This window comes from Colletotrichum tamarilloi (genome assembly GCF_030869305.1).
Source record: "Colletotrichum tamarilloi strain Tom-12 chromosome Unknown Scaffold_75.1, whole genome shotgun sequence".
NCBI classification, from domain to species: domain Eukaryota; kingdom Fungi; phylum Ascomycota; class Sordariomycetes; order Glomerellales; family Glomerellaceae; genus Colletotrichum; species Colletotrichum tamarilloi.
In genome coordinates, this window is record NW_026849458.1 from 130,858 (window position 1) to 147,642 (window position 16,785).

Sequence of the window (16,785 nt, forward strand, 5' to 3'; positions counted from 1 at the left end):
AAGTGACTCGTCTCGGACCCGTATCCGACAATTGAAGACGGGGCGACGTTAATTGCTCGTGTTTGGGTGCGTGCAAATGGAAGCGCCGATTCTTCAGACAATTGGCTGCAGAACATCGCCTTCGGGGGCAACAGCGGGCTCGTCCCTCTCAATGTTGCCGTGAACACCGGCTCTGGCGTTGAGGTTGTACTCGTGACGAATGATGTTGTTCATCGGGGTGATGGCAGCCTGCGTAGCTCCGAAGAGGGCCGCGGCGATGATGTAAGCGATGGATGTCTTCATCTTGTCTGTGGGATATTGCGACGCTTCTCGCGGTCTTTTCAAAAGGAAGGAATGTGTATATTTGTCGAGGTCAACTCGAAGGCGAGGCGGGACAGCTCAACCGAACACTCTCGTCGATGTCGTAGGGACTGAAGGACACGAACACAGGAACTCGAAACGCTTTGATGATGGCCGGATGAGGGGGTCCCCGAGGCTTATTAAAAAGGCCCGGCACGGCACGGCACACCAACAGCCACGGATTGACGTGACTGTATGAGTGTTCTGTGTCTGTACTCTGTAAGATTGTGACAGTCTTAATCAATCATAAAACCTTGAATGTCTTGAAGTGGAGCCAATGAGCATGAGAGATTCGGATCTTCGGACGGTCATTGCAGGAAGGTGTGAGCGGGATCAGCTAGACTGACTCGCTTAAGGAAGCTCGCCATGCACAGAGAGATTTGCAAAAGAGACATGGAAACAGCCCTACAGTAAATGTTTGCTTGGCCTCCAGCTGTGCCTCTTTGGCCCTGCCTCCCTTCCTATCATCAATGATGTGCCTATCTCCCACGGGGGTCTACGGTGTTGTAACCCTTGGCTCTTTGCACGCTGCCCAGGGATGGCGTGACTTTGCTTATTTAACTCAAGATTGGGCCTAACTGTTTCAAGTATACGCAGATACGCACGGCGCAGGAGCATGGATCGCCCGCTTGGCTCGGCCGATGCGACACAGTGTTGTAACCCATCTGTTTCCCCCTCCAAAATCACGGCATCGAGGTAAGTTGCATGAGAGGCCCTTGAAGAAACTACTTTAGTCGGATCGCCCGAAGAATGACATCGATATGTCCGAATCTTCAGTCGTTCTCGTTCCTGATCTTCGCCGGGAGACACCGGACGGCCCACGGGATCCCGAGTGGGAGCACGCCGGGCGGGCCTTTATTCCCGAAGTCAATTACGGATACAGAACTTCCATCATCCATCCATCTATCCACCTGGCATCAGCTCCGTATTCGTACCAGAAGAAACAAACCTCGGCAGTTCTCCACGTTTTGCCTCTGTACAACTTGCGACTGGTTGTAGTCTGATGCGTGGCTCAATCTGGCAGACACATGTTTAATTGTGCTGTCTCGGAAAAGCAAACCTGAGCGATGGCCCGCACCCAGAACCCGCAACTCCGTCCCTACCCTCCCTCACGTCAAGTTCCAGAACATATCGACGCCGTCATCCGCCCTGCATCTACATATCAGCTGCCACATCTGAACCACACGAGTTCGTCCAGCCGCGCTCGTAATTGGAGACTGAGTATTACTGATATTATCGGATCTCATCGTGTTCGTGATATCTGTAACTTGACACGTTCAACATCGCTATCGCAATCGCAATCGTCACGCGATAGATACGCGAGGCTCGCCTGTTCGGCCTTTATGATATCCCTATTTTCCCCTCCTGCCAGTAGAGATTTAGCGTTTAGTTGTTGCTGAGTCGACTTGTCAGCCAGTGACTCGAGTTCATGCTAATGTCTTCTAGACATTATGCATAACTCGGAATGAGCCAAATGCGGAAGTCTACGAAATCTAGATCTTATACCACCTTCACAAACGCCTTCTAGAATACCAGTAGCCTTTAGACTCCAGTCTACACGAAGAGCTTGCCAGCTTGTTAAATTTGCCGATCACGTATGTTGGGCAGACACTAGAGAGCTTGTGATCGGTTGAAGATGGGACGGCGAGGTTGCATTTAATCATCTTATCCTCCGTGGAGCTCTTGATGGCTTCAGGGTGCAAAGCATCCCAATCCATTCTCTATTGAATCGTAACAGACACACGGTCAGAACGAACTCCATCATGAGTAGCCAGACCGGACAGAATGGCCCAGCCGATAACCAGTACCTAGCCATGGTCGGCGATGTCCAAGCCGAGCTGACCCGCCTTCAAGTCCAGCATCGTTGGATCCAGATGTGCCTCAAAGATAAGATTGTTTTCGCGCCAGTGGATACCACGAATGGCGGGCTCAGGATTCTCGACATGGGCTGCGCCGACGGTATCTCAATCTTCAACTGCACTGTGAAATGGGACCTCTAACACGCGATATCACAGGAACACTACTACGGGACCTGCAGAAACAGGTTCCACCATCCGCGCACATGGTCGGCGCCGATGTTTCAACCATTTTCCTGCCCACGTCAGCTCAGGGCAACATCCGCTACGTAACCCACGACGTTTGCGATCCACCGGCCGGGGATCTAAAGGGCCAATTCGATCTGACCCACGTTCGCAATGTTCTCCACAGCGCCCACCGGTCCGGCATTGAGCAGGCCATCGCAAACCTCGCCGGTAAGTCATCGGTTGTTGAATTCGTTGGTTCGGGCTGCTGTTTGATGGGTTGCGCGCGTTCTAGTCTAACTGATGCAAGATACGTTGGCCTCGGGAGGCTGGTTGCAGATTATGGAGCTGGACATCAGTCCAGACCAGCCGAACCAACCCCAGTCACTGAAAGATCTCATTCACATCATTGGGACCATGTTTGAGAAGCAGGGAATGGATCGTAAATACGCGTCCAAAATTCCAGAGGCAATGAAGATGACCGGTCTCCAAAACTTCAAGGTCGAGCGAGTGGAGTGTGGGATTGGTAAAGTGCATGGCGACGAGGCCGCCGTCAAATCTTCCATCGAGCCCTTCATGCACACCATTCCGCTTGTCGCCAGGAACGCCCAAAGTGAGTCGACTAGAAGCAAGCTGTCTTTGCCGTAAGCCGACCCTCACTAACCAAATGTAGTGTTGGTTCCTGATATGGATCCGGTAATCTATACCAACCTGGAGGAGAGATACACAAAGGAGATGACTGAGCAGGGCGGCATTTTCCCAGCGAACGTCTTCATGGCTCAGAAGCCCGTTGCGTGAGTTGTAAATATATGAAATGGAATTCTTGGAAATTTGATTGGTCTACCTATGAGTCTCTGTATCACGTCATCATTTACACGCTTTGTGGCGTCTGTCATGTGTACTTTTGAGACGCAAGCTTGTATAATCTATGGAAATGAGATGTTGTGTTATGAAGAAGACCGATGGGCTATCCTGCTCGCTCTTGCGTATGGTTAAATTCGGAACTCATGGCATCCCGTGCACCGCTGTAATCGAGAAGGTCATATTCGATCTCAAATGATCTTAGCAGAAGTCTCAATTTATCCATTCTCAATGACTTTCTCAGATGAGATCTAAGTCCATACCATCAGCTTAATCCTCTCCAGTTTTACCATCTCATCTCAACAAGTAGTCGCATTCTCCTAGCAGGCCGTAGGAGGAGCGAACTCATAGCAAGTTGAGCCACTGCAACACCACGCCCAGCCATCACGGCAAACAGTCTCGGAAGGCTGACATCCCGCGGCTTGGCGAGCACCGATAGCCTCAGGAGCGGCGAGAGCAGCTGATGCCACAGCTACGAGAAGAGCAAGGCTGATCTTCACCATATTGGCCGTTGAGCTTTCTCATCTGTTAGCGACAGACGAGGGGGAAAGTTGACGACGACCTGGAAGCCACACTTACAAGATTGTGTATGGCACAGAATCTGGAGAAAGGGCGGCAAGCGGAAGCCAAGGCTGGGCTATTAAAATTTCCGCAGGAGGGTTTGTGAGGGTGAGTGAAATACTGGGGGCTGGGTTGAAGACTAATACCTTCGTTGACGAAAGAATGATAAAGTGAAAACTCTAATTGCATAGATACTTATAAGATGTTGCAATCTGAGCCTGAGTCTTGGTCTTACCCGAAGCTTGTCTGATCAAGGAAGGTGCGCTTGAAGGATTGCAGGATTATGCTTGGCACAACCACAGCTTGGTCTCCAACGTATAAGATGCAGTCATTGATGAATCCTGCAAGCCATATCAGTTCTAGGTAGAAAAGGCCAAGGCTGCAAAGGATTGTTGTAGCTGTTACAGGAAGGACCTCGGCCTAAGCTCGCTTCCAGGCGCACGAAAGTTCAGTTCAAGCTATAGGCAATGATGTAAGAATTTCCGAGGGCGGTGCCCATCCGATGTCAATTGCTCATAACAGCTGTATTTTTGAAAGGCTCGAAGATGAGAGGAATTAGAAGAGAGTCACTTTTCGAATTCGTGAATCGCAATTTTACAATGGTACTTGATCAATGATTTGAATGAGAAATGATGACAACCATGCCTCGTAACATCCTAGCGATGCGAAGCACAAGAACCGAGTGAAGATAAACGGTCAAACAGAAGGCATGCTGTCACTTTTACCTGTCCTAATATGTCCCAAGCAACCATACTTCAGTCTTGCTTAGGTTCCTTGACGATGTTTGCATGGTGCTCCGTCTGCGTGTTTGCACCGCTCTTCGAGTGCTCTTTCCTCTCCTCGTATTGCTGCTCTGCCATCTGCTGCTTGGCCTCAGCCTTGCTGGAAGGGTCCTCTGTTCATCGTCAGTATTCGGCCCCGGCCACGAAGGATATGGCAGAAATTTGACATACTAAAGGTGTCGGCTTGAGGCTGGTATTGAGGCATGTTGGAGAAGGAACGTCCTTTTTGAAGGATGAAGTTGACGAGTTGAGATATGTGTGGAAGATTCTGGTTATGTATATGGAAAGAGTATTTCGAGAGCTTGAAGTCAAGAGCTAGGACAAAAGTGACTCTTGATTATGAGGTATTGATAACAGTACACGTATTTAAACTATATTGATAATATATATATTATTCGTCTTTCAATTTCCACGGCTTCCATCGAATATGATGTTATCATTATGTGCATTGCGTAAATCGAGCGTCACAATCGCAGCGTGTATAATGTGTCTTCAGTGACGTCAAGCACTGGGTCAAAATGTGGAAATTTGCGGGAGCGGCTGTTGCACCATAGCATCCAAGTTGCCAATGATCACAGTTCGGGCGGGTCACACCTCCATCGAGCCGGAGAAGAGTCTCCTAACCTCCAGCATGACTGAAGCGGGCATCAGCTGCATTGGAAATGATACACGACTTCATCACATAGTCGAGTAGTACGAAGCCATCATGTCACGCTTCTTGGGGCTGTAACTGGGAGTATTTCGCCCCGCCGAATTGCGACGGAGGTTTGTACCAAAGCTTATACGTTATTGCTGGTGCTCTTCTCGATATTTCCGATTAACATCTACTCACATCACTGGCAAGTGTCGTGGTTGGTGCCCCGCGAAGTGAGGATGAGGCGTCGGAGCTATCCTGCCCTTGAACACACGATGACACGGTACAAGAAGGGATTAAACCCCATGTTACAGTTTCATGGGCCTTTTCGATTGATTAGCGTAAGCTTTCTCAAGTCTTGGCATAAGGGCGAATGGATCCTGCGCAGTTCCTCAGATGTGGCTGTCCAGGGGAAACCTCGGCAATTACGCCCGATTATACAAAGTAGATGGTGTTCTTTTCTATGCACGCTTGCTGATGCAGGTTTCCAGATGAGACTCTATATAACGCCCCCGGAAAAGTGTGATGTAAACGGTAACGAGAAGAAAAAGGAAAGAGAGACAAGATGAACGTCTGGCGAATGTGCCCTTATTATCCGTAATCCTCAATGATCATATCCAGCACCGCGCTGCCATGGACTGTGCATAGATGATTAGTAAGGAGGACAAGAGACTGGTTCCAGCAAAGGATAACTCACCTATTGTTGTTTTGGGATCGAAACTCGTGGATACTGCGTGCAGATCCGTTCCCAAACGGACTCGGTGGGGGGAAGTCGCTCGCTGGTGACCGCGGCGGGGCAGGACTTTGAGATCGTAATGAGCGGTCGGCGGGGAACATGGGCACCGACGGGCTCACGGCTGGCCTGGAGCCCGGCGAGGGCAGATATGACATTTCGTGGGTATCGCCTCTGCTGTTGAGGTTCGACGTGGACGTGGACACGTGCAGGCTCATGCCGCTCTCGGTAGCCTTCTCTTCGCCGTAGCGCAGCGACTCGCGGCGGTACGGGTTCACCTTGTCGTCCTCATCCAGGTCGAGAAGCGACTTGCCCTCGGTGCGGTCGCCCTTTGCAAGGATGGAGGGGTCGTTGAGCTGCGTGGGGCCGGTGCCGGTCGGTTGGCCCTTTACGCGCCAGAAGACGAGGATGCTGGAGATAAGGACCATGAGAAGGAGGACAAAGGCGAAGATGACGTTGACGATGAAGAGGATTACGCCGACGACACCGACGACGATGCCGGGGGTGTCGAATACGTTTGTGAAGATGAGGAGGAAGACGGAGTTGATGAAGTTGATGGCGTAGATTGAGATGTTGAAGGAGTTTGTGCTCTTGTCCATGAATGGCTTGAGGACGCTGACGGCGATCAGGGCGGCGGCCTCGATGACGATGAGGGCGATGGCCTGGGCGACGCCGGCCTTTTGACCGAAAGCGATGACGGCGGACTTCAGGAAGATGTAGGCGATGAACGGGATGATGAAGTAGTACGCAGAGGCGCGGTACTGGACATAGAGAAAGCCCCATTTGTTAATGATCTGGGGGTTCGAGAAAAGAACGTGCGCGGGGTTCTGGTGGGTGAGAATCGACTGCTTGGCAATGAGGATAACCTTCCACGATGCCCAGATGAGGGTGAAGAGGGTGCCAAGGAAGAAGAAGACGGCCAGGACTACAAGGGCGGCCGAGTCGATCTGGGTGAACTCCCACAGGCACAGGACGGCGATCTGCGGGAAGCCGATGAGGTTGAGGCGGAATAGGACGCCCTTGAGGGTAGTCTTCCAGTCGCGACGGAACTCGACGAAGCGGTCCTTCTTGGACCATCCCTGCTTCACCGCGATCTCGGTACCGTATCGGAACGCGGCGATAATGAGGACGGTAAAGATGATGAAGAAACAGTACACGATGAGGCCGGTGAGGAACAGGTTCGTCGATTCGATCTTTGCCTTGAAAGCCACGCGCTGGATGCCGTAGACGACGTAGGAGCCGTTGTCCTGGAGGATGTTCGCACGCTTCGCGATGGCGTTGATGCCGCGCTTGACGGGACCGATGCTGTTGACAATGTCGAGCGAGCGCTTCGAGACCTGCACCGAGATACCGCTCAACGAATCGAATAGTCGTGCCGCCTCACCGCCCGTTGAGCGCTGGTACCACGTACAGAGGGTCTGCATCCAGCCCAACCTGACGACACCCATTGACCACTGGAAATTCTGCGTCCACGCCTGTACGATGGGCGGCATATCGACGCCTGAAAGACCGACAAAGGCCTGAGCCTGGAAGTATCCGAATAGAGAGAGGGCGTTCGCGGCGAGATGGGCGGCGGCATCGGTATGGCCCATGGCGGAGATGATGCCGGCGGACCCGAGACCGAGGCCGGCGATGACGGCGGTGGCCCATTTGACGCCCACGAGATCGACGGTTTTACCGTTGGAGAAGTCTGCCTCGACGCAGGCGACGGTCGTGTTCGTCTCGGTGAGGTTGACGATGGCGCGGATGGTGGCGTCGAGGTCGGGGATGGTGTAGGCGATACCGGGCACCTGGTCGAGCTTGTCGCCGATTTCAAACGAGAACTCCATGTCGATCTTGCCGGGCTTCATCGGGCAGAGGCCCTGGAGGTCCATGGTGCACGGGTCTATCGTCATCTTGAGGTAGTCGTAGCCGTAGATGCGCAGCGCGACGTCGAAGACAGCCTTGCCTTCCACCGAGACGACGGCGGCGATGTTTGCCATGACGGAGCCATTGTTGGCGGAGACGACGACGTTGAACAAGCTGGCGGAGAAGTCGGATTTCTTTTGGCAGTTGTTGAGAGACGAGGACTGGAGGATGCGGTCGGCGTATGCGGTGGAGGGGAGGAGGGCGGCGAGGAGGGTGTATATGAGAAAAGGAGCGACTTGGGTGAGCTTCATGATTATTGCTTTATGTTTAGTTGTAACGAATGTGTGGTGTTTGTAATGTTATTGCCCTTCAAAGGTGTCTGGTCGCAGGCATCGTCAGCTTGCGATTGGGAGCACTCTACGATGGCGACGTTTGAAGCTTCAAGCTTTCTTTCTTCCTCGCGTGTCCCCTCGGTATGTGCGTGTGCGAGAGTGTGTCCCTACTCACGATAGTTGGACGCGGTGCAGAATCATCCGATGAGCTCAAAAGGGTCCAATTAAGGTTCCACGGTTGTCCCCTGAAAGAGTGGAAGGGGGCAACTGGGCAAGGTGGGGAGGGGGAAGAAGAGGCGAAGCGAGTGAGAGGATTCTTCCCCTTCAACGTCGAATGGCTCCTCGTTGTCTATACTGGAACTTCGACGTCAAATTGTTTAAAGGAAAGACAGAAAACAGCGTTGCATGATCGAAAGAGACTTGGACGGGGGGGACAGGGCACACGGTCGCTCTTCTACGGATAGATTAGACGAGAGAGAGACCCGATAGATTGGCGACGAGAGTCAGAGAGGTACGAAAAAAAGGGTGGTTTGTTGCCAAGCTTCAATTTCCCGTTCGGTTTGTGCACATCCTCGATCCGTCAGTGACATTGCCGCTCCCTTATTCGTGTCCCCCTCGTTGCACTTTGTACATAATCGGCATAGCTGGGGAGGCGAAGCAAGCTTGGTTGTGGGCCTGAACAGTTCAAGCCAAGCTCGAGCTTTTGCTCGTACGGAAACAATCGACAGACCCGAGAATCTGTAGCGGCAGCAGAATGTCTTTCCCTAGGGTTCTGGTCCATGTTCCAGCGCCTCCAACGACTCTTTCAACGGCGGCTGGAATAGGAGTCAGTCTGAATCCAGGGGCTATCTACAGCCTAAAAGTTAGCACCGCACCTGGAGGAGAACTCAGAAGCGGCGAGACTGCGAAATCACTGGCCAGTGATAGCTTGGCAGCTCTTCCGCCTGAAGATGATGTGAGATGGGAATGCCCACGGCGATCACGCATCCAATCCCATCACATTCCAGCCGCCGTACCTGCGTATGGGATACGGGGCTCATGGGCCGCCATGGCACCAAGAACGGCCCAAGCCGGCCGTTCCTGACCAGCCAATGCCGGTACCTCTCTCCCCCCCTTGTCAAGCTGAGGAGGGATGGCACTCTGGGAGAGGGGAACAGACCGTGAGTCCGTGACAACTCTGGCAGCCCTGACAGCTTTCGCAGCTCTTTGGCAGCTCTAGCAGCGTTGGTCCGCGCCGGCCGCGCTCCAATGAAGGGTCGTTTTCGTTTCCTTGCACTGCCCCCAAAGGTGATATTCGGTTGCCTAAAGACTGGCATGACAGCCCAGGACTAGGTGACTGGTCCACTCTCTGTCTTTCGTCTTTTTTGTGTGACGAACCTACGGCCCAGAGACGGAAGACCCTCCTTTGAAACGAGACGAGACCCAATTGAACCCACTGCGAGCGCCCGGCTTGGACAAATCAGTCTTGGGTTGGGCGGCACGCACGGCGGCTATACGAGTATTCTCAATGCCTCCTCTGCCCTATTATCCCCCTTTTATGTTCTCACAGATACAGCATGCTCTAGCCTCTCAAAGACATACATAGAAAACTCAAGGGGTCTGAATCGGGGCAGAATGTGCGGCCCCGCTCTCAAGCATAACTCTATGCATAGCTCAGGGGTAGCGGTAGCCCCGTGAAAAAAAGCAGAATGCACGGCTGCTATCTGCACAGTAATCACCATCTAGCGATTCAATACTACCACCATACGGCAATGTCGAGCCGAGATTGGCTCCGGTCTTTTCCCAACCCGACGAACAGGGCCCATACGAGCAGGGCCGGGTTGTGGGCAATGAATACCACGGCGGCAGCCTCTAGAGCCTGGCCCAGATACCGGTCGTTGTTAGTGCAGAATAGCGTAGCCAACAGACCAACACTAATACTGTGATGTTGGTCGAGAATCTTATTGAATCTCAATTGATTCGGAACTCCATTCTGTAGGTGCTGAGAAGAGAGGTAATCATTTCGCAATTGCATTGTTCTTTCCTACACATAAACTATACTACATACAGTACATAACATCACATCCGTACAATTGGGAGATGCATCTTACATAAACCCACGCAGTCTCTCAAACCCGCTTAGGCCGGGAACCGAAACTCGGTGATGGGTACAGCTTTGGAGTCGCAGACGCGACGAGACTGCGATACTCGTACTGAGAATGAGATTACAACAAGAGAACCTCTGAATCTCCCTTGTTGCAATCTCACGCAAGGGGTTGAGGCTGTGAAGCTCACAGCCCCAAGACGAGAATGGTTTTCTGGAGATGAGTAAAGTGCCACGAGAATTGGCAGCTTGGCAACACTTTGGCAACACCATACTGTAACTTTGTAGGCCTCCTTTCAACGACTGGAATTTTGCCGCAACGGGCGACTCTTACTTCTTTCTCACTCATCTCATCATGCCCAGTTGTGAGAAATGGCTATTACACATACTGGGAATGAAACGAAACAGCCGAATCTTCATAGACTCGCAGCTTCTGCATCGCCTAGGACAGCATGTAGTCAAGAGCTATTCTGTACGTGCATGGTCTTCGAGTTAGGGTCGCATGAAGAGCGGCATAGAGCGTCTTAAGACCGATATTCCGAAAACAAAATGAGCGACAAGAATCTCGAGTAGTACGTACGGTGTAAAACGAGACATCTCACATTGCTCACCCAACCTTCGTCACTTGCTGTTGAGATCTCTCAAATCCAGGTCCAAAATACCAGGGGTAGTTGATCGCCAAGAATGGGGTAGTCGTCAGCTCTCAAGATTGTCACCCAGCGGATACCACTGCGCCATGCCCCGGGAAACTCACAGCATCCGACTCCATCAGCATCTCAGGGCTGGACTTCAGCCTGGCGAGAGAATTGAGGAATCTTAAAGTCTGGATCTACTTCGATGTTGGTCACTCCATCATGGAAAACACGGCATGCGCAAGAGCCACAGAAACCCGCCGCCGTCTCCAATTGTTTCGTCGATCAAGTTCGAATCTCCCCCGTGGGTCAAATTAGACAGGAAATCTCTCGATCGACCTGTAACCAAGATTACGAGGCTGTGCTGGCTGTCTCAGCTACGATCCACGCGGCAGCGACCATGTCACAGGTCTCCCGAAGGTAGACGCAATAATAGTGCAGAATGCCAATAGATGAGAGCCAGGATCAAGTTCCTCTGGTGTAGCAGCTTGCCAGCTCTTCATGTCGGCGTCGACCTCAACATCGTCGTTCACTCAGAATGGGCCCTCAACTCCCTCATTGTCGCCCTATTTCACAGTGATTACATCGCCATCGGCCCTTGTCAGTTGAAAACAGCCAGACTTATAGTGAAGCCGCGTGTAAAGGCAAAAAGCTCCGTAAGCTCCGTGTCGCCGTGTCAGCCAGCAGTATCTTTAGCAAAGCGCCGATACCGTGCACGCTTCCGATTCGGGCTACCCATGGCCCGTTGATTGGGCCAAATCGGGGGCCGACATCGCCGCTCTGCGCAAACTCACCGTCGCCATATGCCGAAAACGTGAAAACTAATCATTCGAAGTGGGGGAACTTGTCCCCCCCGCGACCACTGCCGCCTGTATCATCCAGAGCAGGTTATTAGACATCACCATAGGATAATCTCACAAGACAAACACAGCCTTGTCCAAGCTCCGCACAACTGCTCATACAATCTGAAGACGATCAGCCACAGGCCCTTCCCCCGCTCCGCTCCCATCATTCAACGCCACACTCTCTACGAAGGCATTACCAGGCTGCTCATCAAGAGACACAATGACCCTGGGCCCTCAATGCTGGCGCTGCCGCAAAAAGCGCCTCCGGTGCGACTCCTCCGTCCCCGCCTGCCGTAAATGCATCATCGCACGCACAGAATGTCCAGGCTACGGCGACAAGCGACCCATCGCCTTCCGGGATCCCCTCGTCCTAACGCAAAAGGGCGTCGTCGTCCGAGTCCGGGATCGGGAGCCGGGCGCGGACGGCCAATCCCGCAACAGTGACAGTGACCGTAGCCGAGGAAAGACACGGAGTAGCAGCAGCGCCAGCCCACCGGCGTCGGTGCTTGGCATCGTGTGCCGATCGCCGAGAACGGCCGGGACCGTGATGGAGTTGAGGATAGCGGCTGATGCCATGGAATACTGTGGGTAACAGCTTCCCCGTGTGGTTTACGTTCACACAAATTGTGAACTTCACTTCCACTCACTCCGAAAACCTCACTCACTCATACATTACCACTCACTCACTCATTCCTGTTTTCAGTGCTTCAATCTCACTCCCACATCTTCATTCTCATCTTCATTGCTCAATCAATCAACCAACTAATTACTTATTCACAGATAATCACCACGTAGCACCCGACCTAGTCCCCTACTCAACATCAACATCACCATATCAAATCTCCCCCCACCAAATAGCCTCACTCGCCTCCTACCTCCGCAACACATATATCTCTATCGCAGCCCTCCACAGACACATCAGCGGACAGCCGTCGTCATCATCGTCATCATCATCATCGACTTCAACTTCATCATCAAGTATCCTATTCAAACTATCAACCGACAATAAGACCCTCGCCACCTCCACATCCCGCCCTCCTATCAGGCACCATGCACCCCCATCAGGTGATACATCCGAACTATCAAGGCTCATGGCCGCAGGCGATTTCAAAAGCGTCCACTTCGCATCCCAAGCAGCCGCCCTACAAGCCTTAGGCCAAGAACTCTGCGCATATCACCAGCCTCAAGGGAACAGCTCACCAAACACCGCCGAAGATCCAGGGCCCAGCATCCTCCTCGGCATCATGGTGATGCTCACATCCCAGGTACACTCTATCTCTCTCTCATCCTCATCCTCTCACCATTCACCCAACATATAACAAAAGACTGACATCCCCCCAAGATCCAATTCTCCGCCTACGCCCCGTGGCAATCCCACATCACCGGCGCATGGAGCATAATCCTCACCCACGGCCCCTTCGCAGCCGTCGCCAACTCAGACCCAGAACTCTGCCGCCTCCTCCAGCAATTCGCAATCTTTGACATCTTCGGCACATCCACCCACGGAGCCATCAACGCCACCACCCACTCATCGTCCGTCGCAGGCACGATGCTCGCAAGACAAGGTTCCTACGAAGCAATCTTCCAAGACTCTGAAACCGACGCCGGCAATCCGTGGAGGCTGGTCCCCAACGACCTGGCCAAGATCCTGATCCGCATCAACGGGCTACGGGCACGGAGGGCACTATACCCAGAGACGGCGAAGCATCTCCCAGAAGGTCTATCTGCTGTGCTAGAGTACCTCGACACCTCACCGCCAGAGAAATGGGCCGCAGAAATCTCGGCTACTGCACAAGTCTCGCTGGCACCAACCAGACTGAGCGATGATCAGGAAACAAAAGACGCCTGGGTCGCACTGATGACGACGTATCACAGCGCCGCGGCCTTATACGCCATCAACAGCCTCGCCGGTCTCGGAACCGCACCGAGATCAAGCACCCTCTGGCCAGAAGAAGCCTCATCCCATCTTGCAAGAAGAGAATCAACAGCATATAGCGCACTCGTCGCGAGCCTCCGCGTCCTCTTCACCCAAAGAGCCCAGCGACATCCCTCACAAGCTACCAACAACGAAACACCATCAAATCCCATCGCAACCAGCGCGGGGTTGTTGCACAAATTCGTCATCTGGCCAATGGTCATCGGTGGAATTCAATCCACCCTCATCTACAACGATCAAGAAATCACAACCTTCATGTGCTCGGGTATGCAAGCGGTCGGTGAAGAGCTGGGCACGGTAAGCATGATAGACGGTGCTCGCCTCGTCGAGAAGCTACAGCGGGAAGCAAAGCACGGTCGCAAGTTTTCGTCATGGGACGAGCTGTTTGAGGGGGCACCCTTGTTCTTGATGTGATTATACTTCGTACCATCTTCCTCAAGAAAAATCCCAAGGGTCACCCCAAGAATCGAATCGCGGGATCCGGTCGGGAGCTTGGGGACCATCCACTGATCCACCCCGCAAAAAGGGAATTTGGGATTTCAGGGTCTTGCCCAACCCCTCCGAGCAATACCGGGTCAGACAGCCAAGCGTCGCCGATGTGTCCGGGGCGATCGTCCGAATTCTCTGCATGCCTTTGAGTTGCAGCCGTTCGAGCCGCGGCCGATCACTGCCGGTACCACCAGGAATCTGAGACACGGGACGGCATCCAGCGTTTGCAATCTCTCACCAAATTCCTGCGTTCATCAAACATGGCCTTCTGATTTAGCAATCCGCGAACATCACAAAATAGGGGCACTGAGACAAGAGTGTTTGAAGTAGTCATATAATCCATTGGATATGTACAGGAGAAAAGGTGCGTGCACGACGCCGGTAAGCTGAAGGGTATCTGTCCCGAACAGCAGTCAAGATTACAAGTCGGTGTAGTGTGTCCAGACAAGCAAGGACCAGCGCCGGTGCGATTCTCACACAGCGTCTGGTCATGTTGGGGGCAACAGGTGCAGATATGCAATTGGCATGTCGGCCAATGCAAACCTCCCAGCAACAAAAAAAAAAAAAAAAAGAACCAGAGCAGGCCCCCCAATGCTCGTGCAAGTGCGCCGCTAAGAGACGTGACGGAAGATGGTCGTAAAGTGCAATATGCCATTTGCTTTTGAGCAAAACCTCGTCGTCGTCGAACCTCGAAGACTCGCCCCGAGGGGAATCATGTTGCCGTCGTGAGATTGCCGCCCTGATCTATGTATCGTTTGTTCCGGAACTGTTTTTTCTTTGCTTTTCTTCTTTGATCGATTCAAGTAGCGTAAGCCAGACGCTTCTACCGCTGGATCTCGCTGACGCTGACGCGGCTTGACCTCCAGTCATTCGTGGGAGTCTGCTTTGAGGATCCGAAGCCGGGCATGGAGGCGAAGCGGCTCAGTCGCTTCTTGCTGGGTTCGGTCTGCGTCGGGGCGACAGTGGGCGAAGCAGGCTCGGCGTGGTGCAGGGCATTCACTCGTGGGGATGAGGACTCCTTGCTGCTAGTCGTGCCGGCGGATGAGGAGCCGGTGGAGGTGGGAGTCTGGTAGACGTACTCGCCGTCGACGTAAACTGCGTTGGAGACGAAAGTCGAGCGGCGATGGCGGCGACGAGTGTAGCGCTGCTCCAGACGGAAGAGCTCAATTTTCTGCTGGATACGTTCAAGGATACCGGGAGCCATTGTGACGATTATTCGAGCGAAGACGTTCGGTAGAGGTTTGGAAAGCTTATTGTGTTGAGGTTGCTGGAGAGATTGATCTTGCTCAAAGTTGATGGCGGGACGAGGCAAACTCAATTGACTCGACTTGGGATGAGATGGTTGTGCAAGTACAGATGACGGGTTGTAATGTATTACGGGAGGACAATGTCTGTGAACGGTGGCAGACGCACGTCGTAATGTAGGGGCGCAACAGATCAGACGAAAAGCTTATCGGTCGCGGTAGGAATGGATGGAATGGAGGTCGCAATCGAGTGACACAGATGTCTCTGATGGCTCGGATGTGTTGTAATCCCCCCTTTCTGCCGGCTGGCGTTTGCGGTAAGATGTCTGTCGTATTTGGAGGACTGCTTGGCAGCAAGTGTCTGATTGTGGTGCCGTGATCGGGTGCTTTGGCTGTTGGATTTGTTCTTTTTTCTTTTTTTCTAATTCAGCGCTCTGTGGCTGATAGTAGCTTGGTGTCTGTGACCTCTGTTGGGAGTCGGTGCGGGAGCGAGGGAAGGAGAGGTAGTCAAAACGCCGGGCTTCGAGACCTCTGGTGTGGTTTTGGTGTATTATGGTAAGTTGAGTTGGAACGAGTGGACTGGGTGGGAGTGTGTGTGTGCAAGTGAGAGAGATGTTGTATCCGGTCTGGAGTGGTTGGGATGGACAGAAAAAGATTGGAAGAATGGCGGCGGCGGCGGCTTGGCCCAAGGTGGTAAAGTGAGTTGAAGGAGAGGTACCTTTAGGTCGGGCCGGAGGGTGAGGTGTGGTCGGGTGTGAGGTGCGTGAGGTGTGTGCCGTGTGGTGTGGTGGTGGTGGAAAGGGAAGAGAATGACAAGGTGCAAGGGAAAGGATTGGATGGCCGCGAAGGGAACTGCCAGACTGAAAGGGAAGGGGGGGATACTGAGGTACTTCGTGAGGTACTTCAAAAGGAGGGGAAAGAACGACTCGTGCAGGGAAAGAGCCGTCTACGAATCACAGATTCAGCAGATGGGAAAAGGTAGGTCCAGATACGGTTGCAGCTGCAGGAAGAGAACCTTGATAATGTTGTTACGGGTTGTTGGAAGGCACGGAAGACGAGAGGGAAAGAAGGAGAGGAGACGGGGTGTGGTGTGTGTCAACTTGCAGTGGGAAGGAGCAGGCGCAGGAAGCTGCAGGTGGCAGGTGTAGCAAGAGCCAAGAGGAGGAGTTCTTTCCTCTGGAGCGATGGGGACTGGAGGGAGTGGGGCACGGCGCTCGGGCTTCTGGAACTTGCCTTGGAGTCTTGGACGGTACGAACACAGACGGGGTGGATTCCGTGGGAGGGAGTTTTGTCCTGAAGCACTGGGCTGGGCACTTTGGACCAATCCAAGAAAGTTTGCACAATTGACAATTGGAGCCGCAGGTGCAGCACTGGGTGGTATGGTGCACTGCAGACAGGTGCAGGTCTGGGATATGCATATCGAATGTCACACTCAGCGTCGCGCC

At 52.9% G+C, this 16,785-nt stretch overlaps 7 protein-coding genes across 7 annotated transcripts; 2 read left to right on the forward strand and 5 right to left on the reverse strand.

The window, feature by feature from the left end:
• Positions 1-93: 93 nt before the first annotated feature.
• Positions 94-651, reverse strand: CTAM01_12371 (uncharacterized protein; the record flags this gene model as incomplete). Its single annotated transcript, XM_060528377.1, has 2 exons — positions 94-316; positions 593-651. The coding sequence occupies 2 exons, from the start codon at positions 649-651 to the stop codon at positions 94-96; spliced, it is 282 nt and encodes a 93-aa protein (XP_060377012.1).
• Positions 652-2,102: 1,451 nt separating this feature from the next.
• On the forward strand, positions 2,103-3,158 carry CTAM01_12372 (methyltransferase; the record flags this gene model as incomplete). The annotated part of the gene is made up of 4 exons (XM_060528378.1): positions 2,103-2,298; positions 2,355-2,591; positions 2,671-2,973; positions 3,034-3,158. The coding sequence occupies 4 exons, from the start codon at positions 2,103-2,105 to the stop codon at positions 3,156-3,158; spliced, it is 861 nt and encodes a 286-aa protein (XP_060377013.1).
• Positions 3,159-3,541: 383 nt separating this feature from the next.
• Positions 3,542-3,724, reverse strand: CTAM01_12373 (uncharacterized protein; the record flags this gene model as incomplete). Its single annotated transcript, XM_060528379.1, has 1 exon — positions 3,542-3,724. One exon carries the CDS (start codon positions 3,722-3,724, stop codon positions 3,542-3,544), a length of 183 nt encoding a protein of 60 aa, XP_060377014.1.
• An 813-nt stretch (positions 3,725-4,537) lies between these two features.
• On the reverse strand, positions 4,538-4,769 carry CTAM01_12374 (uncharacterized protein; the record flags this gene model as incomplete). Its single annotated transcript, XM_060528380.1, has 2 exons — positions 4,538-4,677; positions 4,736-4,769. The coding sequence occupies 2 exons, from the start codon at positions 4,767-4,769 to the stop codon at positions 4,538-4,540; spliced, it is 174 nt and encodes a 57-aa protein (XP_060377015.1).
• A 1,033-nt stretch (positions 4,770-5,802) lies between these two features.
• Positions 5,803-8,090, reverse strand: CTAM01_12375 (transient receptor potential ion channel; the record flags this gene model as incomplete). The annotated part of the gene is made up of 2 exons (XM_060528381.1): positions 5,803-5,836; positions 5,896-8,090. The coding sequence occupies 2 exons, from the start codon at positions 8,088-8,090 to the stop codon at positions 5,803-5,805; spliced, it is 2,229 nt and encodes a 742-aa protein (XP_060377016.1).
• A 3,801-nt stretch (positions 8,091-11,891) lies between these two features.
• Positions 11,892-14,021, forward strand: CTAM01_12376 (uncharacterized protein; the record flags this gene model as incomplete). The annotated part of the gene is made up of 3 exons (XM_060528382.1): positions 11,892-12,255; positions 12,452-12,936; positions 13,014-14,021. 3 exons carry the CDS (start codon positions 11,892-11,894, stop codon positions 14,019-14,021), a joined length of 1,857 nt encoding a protein of 618 aa, XP_060377017.1.
• Positions 14,022-14,919: 898 nt separating this feature from the next.
• CTAM01_12377 (uncharacterized protein) lies at positions 14,920-15,300 on the reverse strand (the record flags this gene model as incomplete). Its single annotated transcript, XM_060528383.1, has 1 exon — positions 14,920-15,300. One exon carries the CDS (start codon positions 15,298-15,300, stop codon positions 14,920-14,922), a length of 381 nt encoding a protein of 126 aa, XP_060377018.1.
• Positions 15,301-16,785: the final 1,485 nt, after the last annotated feature.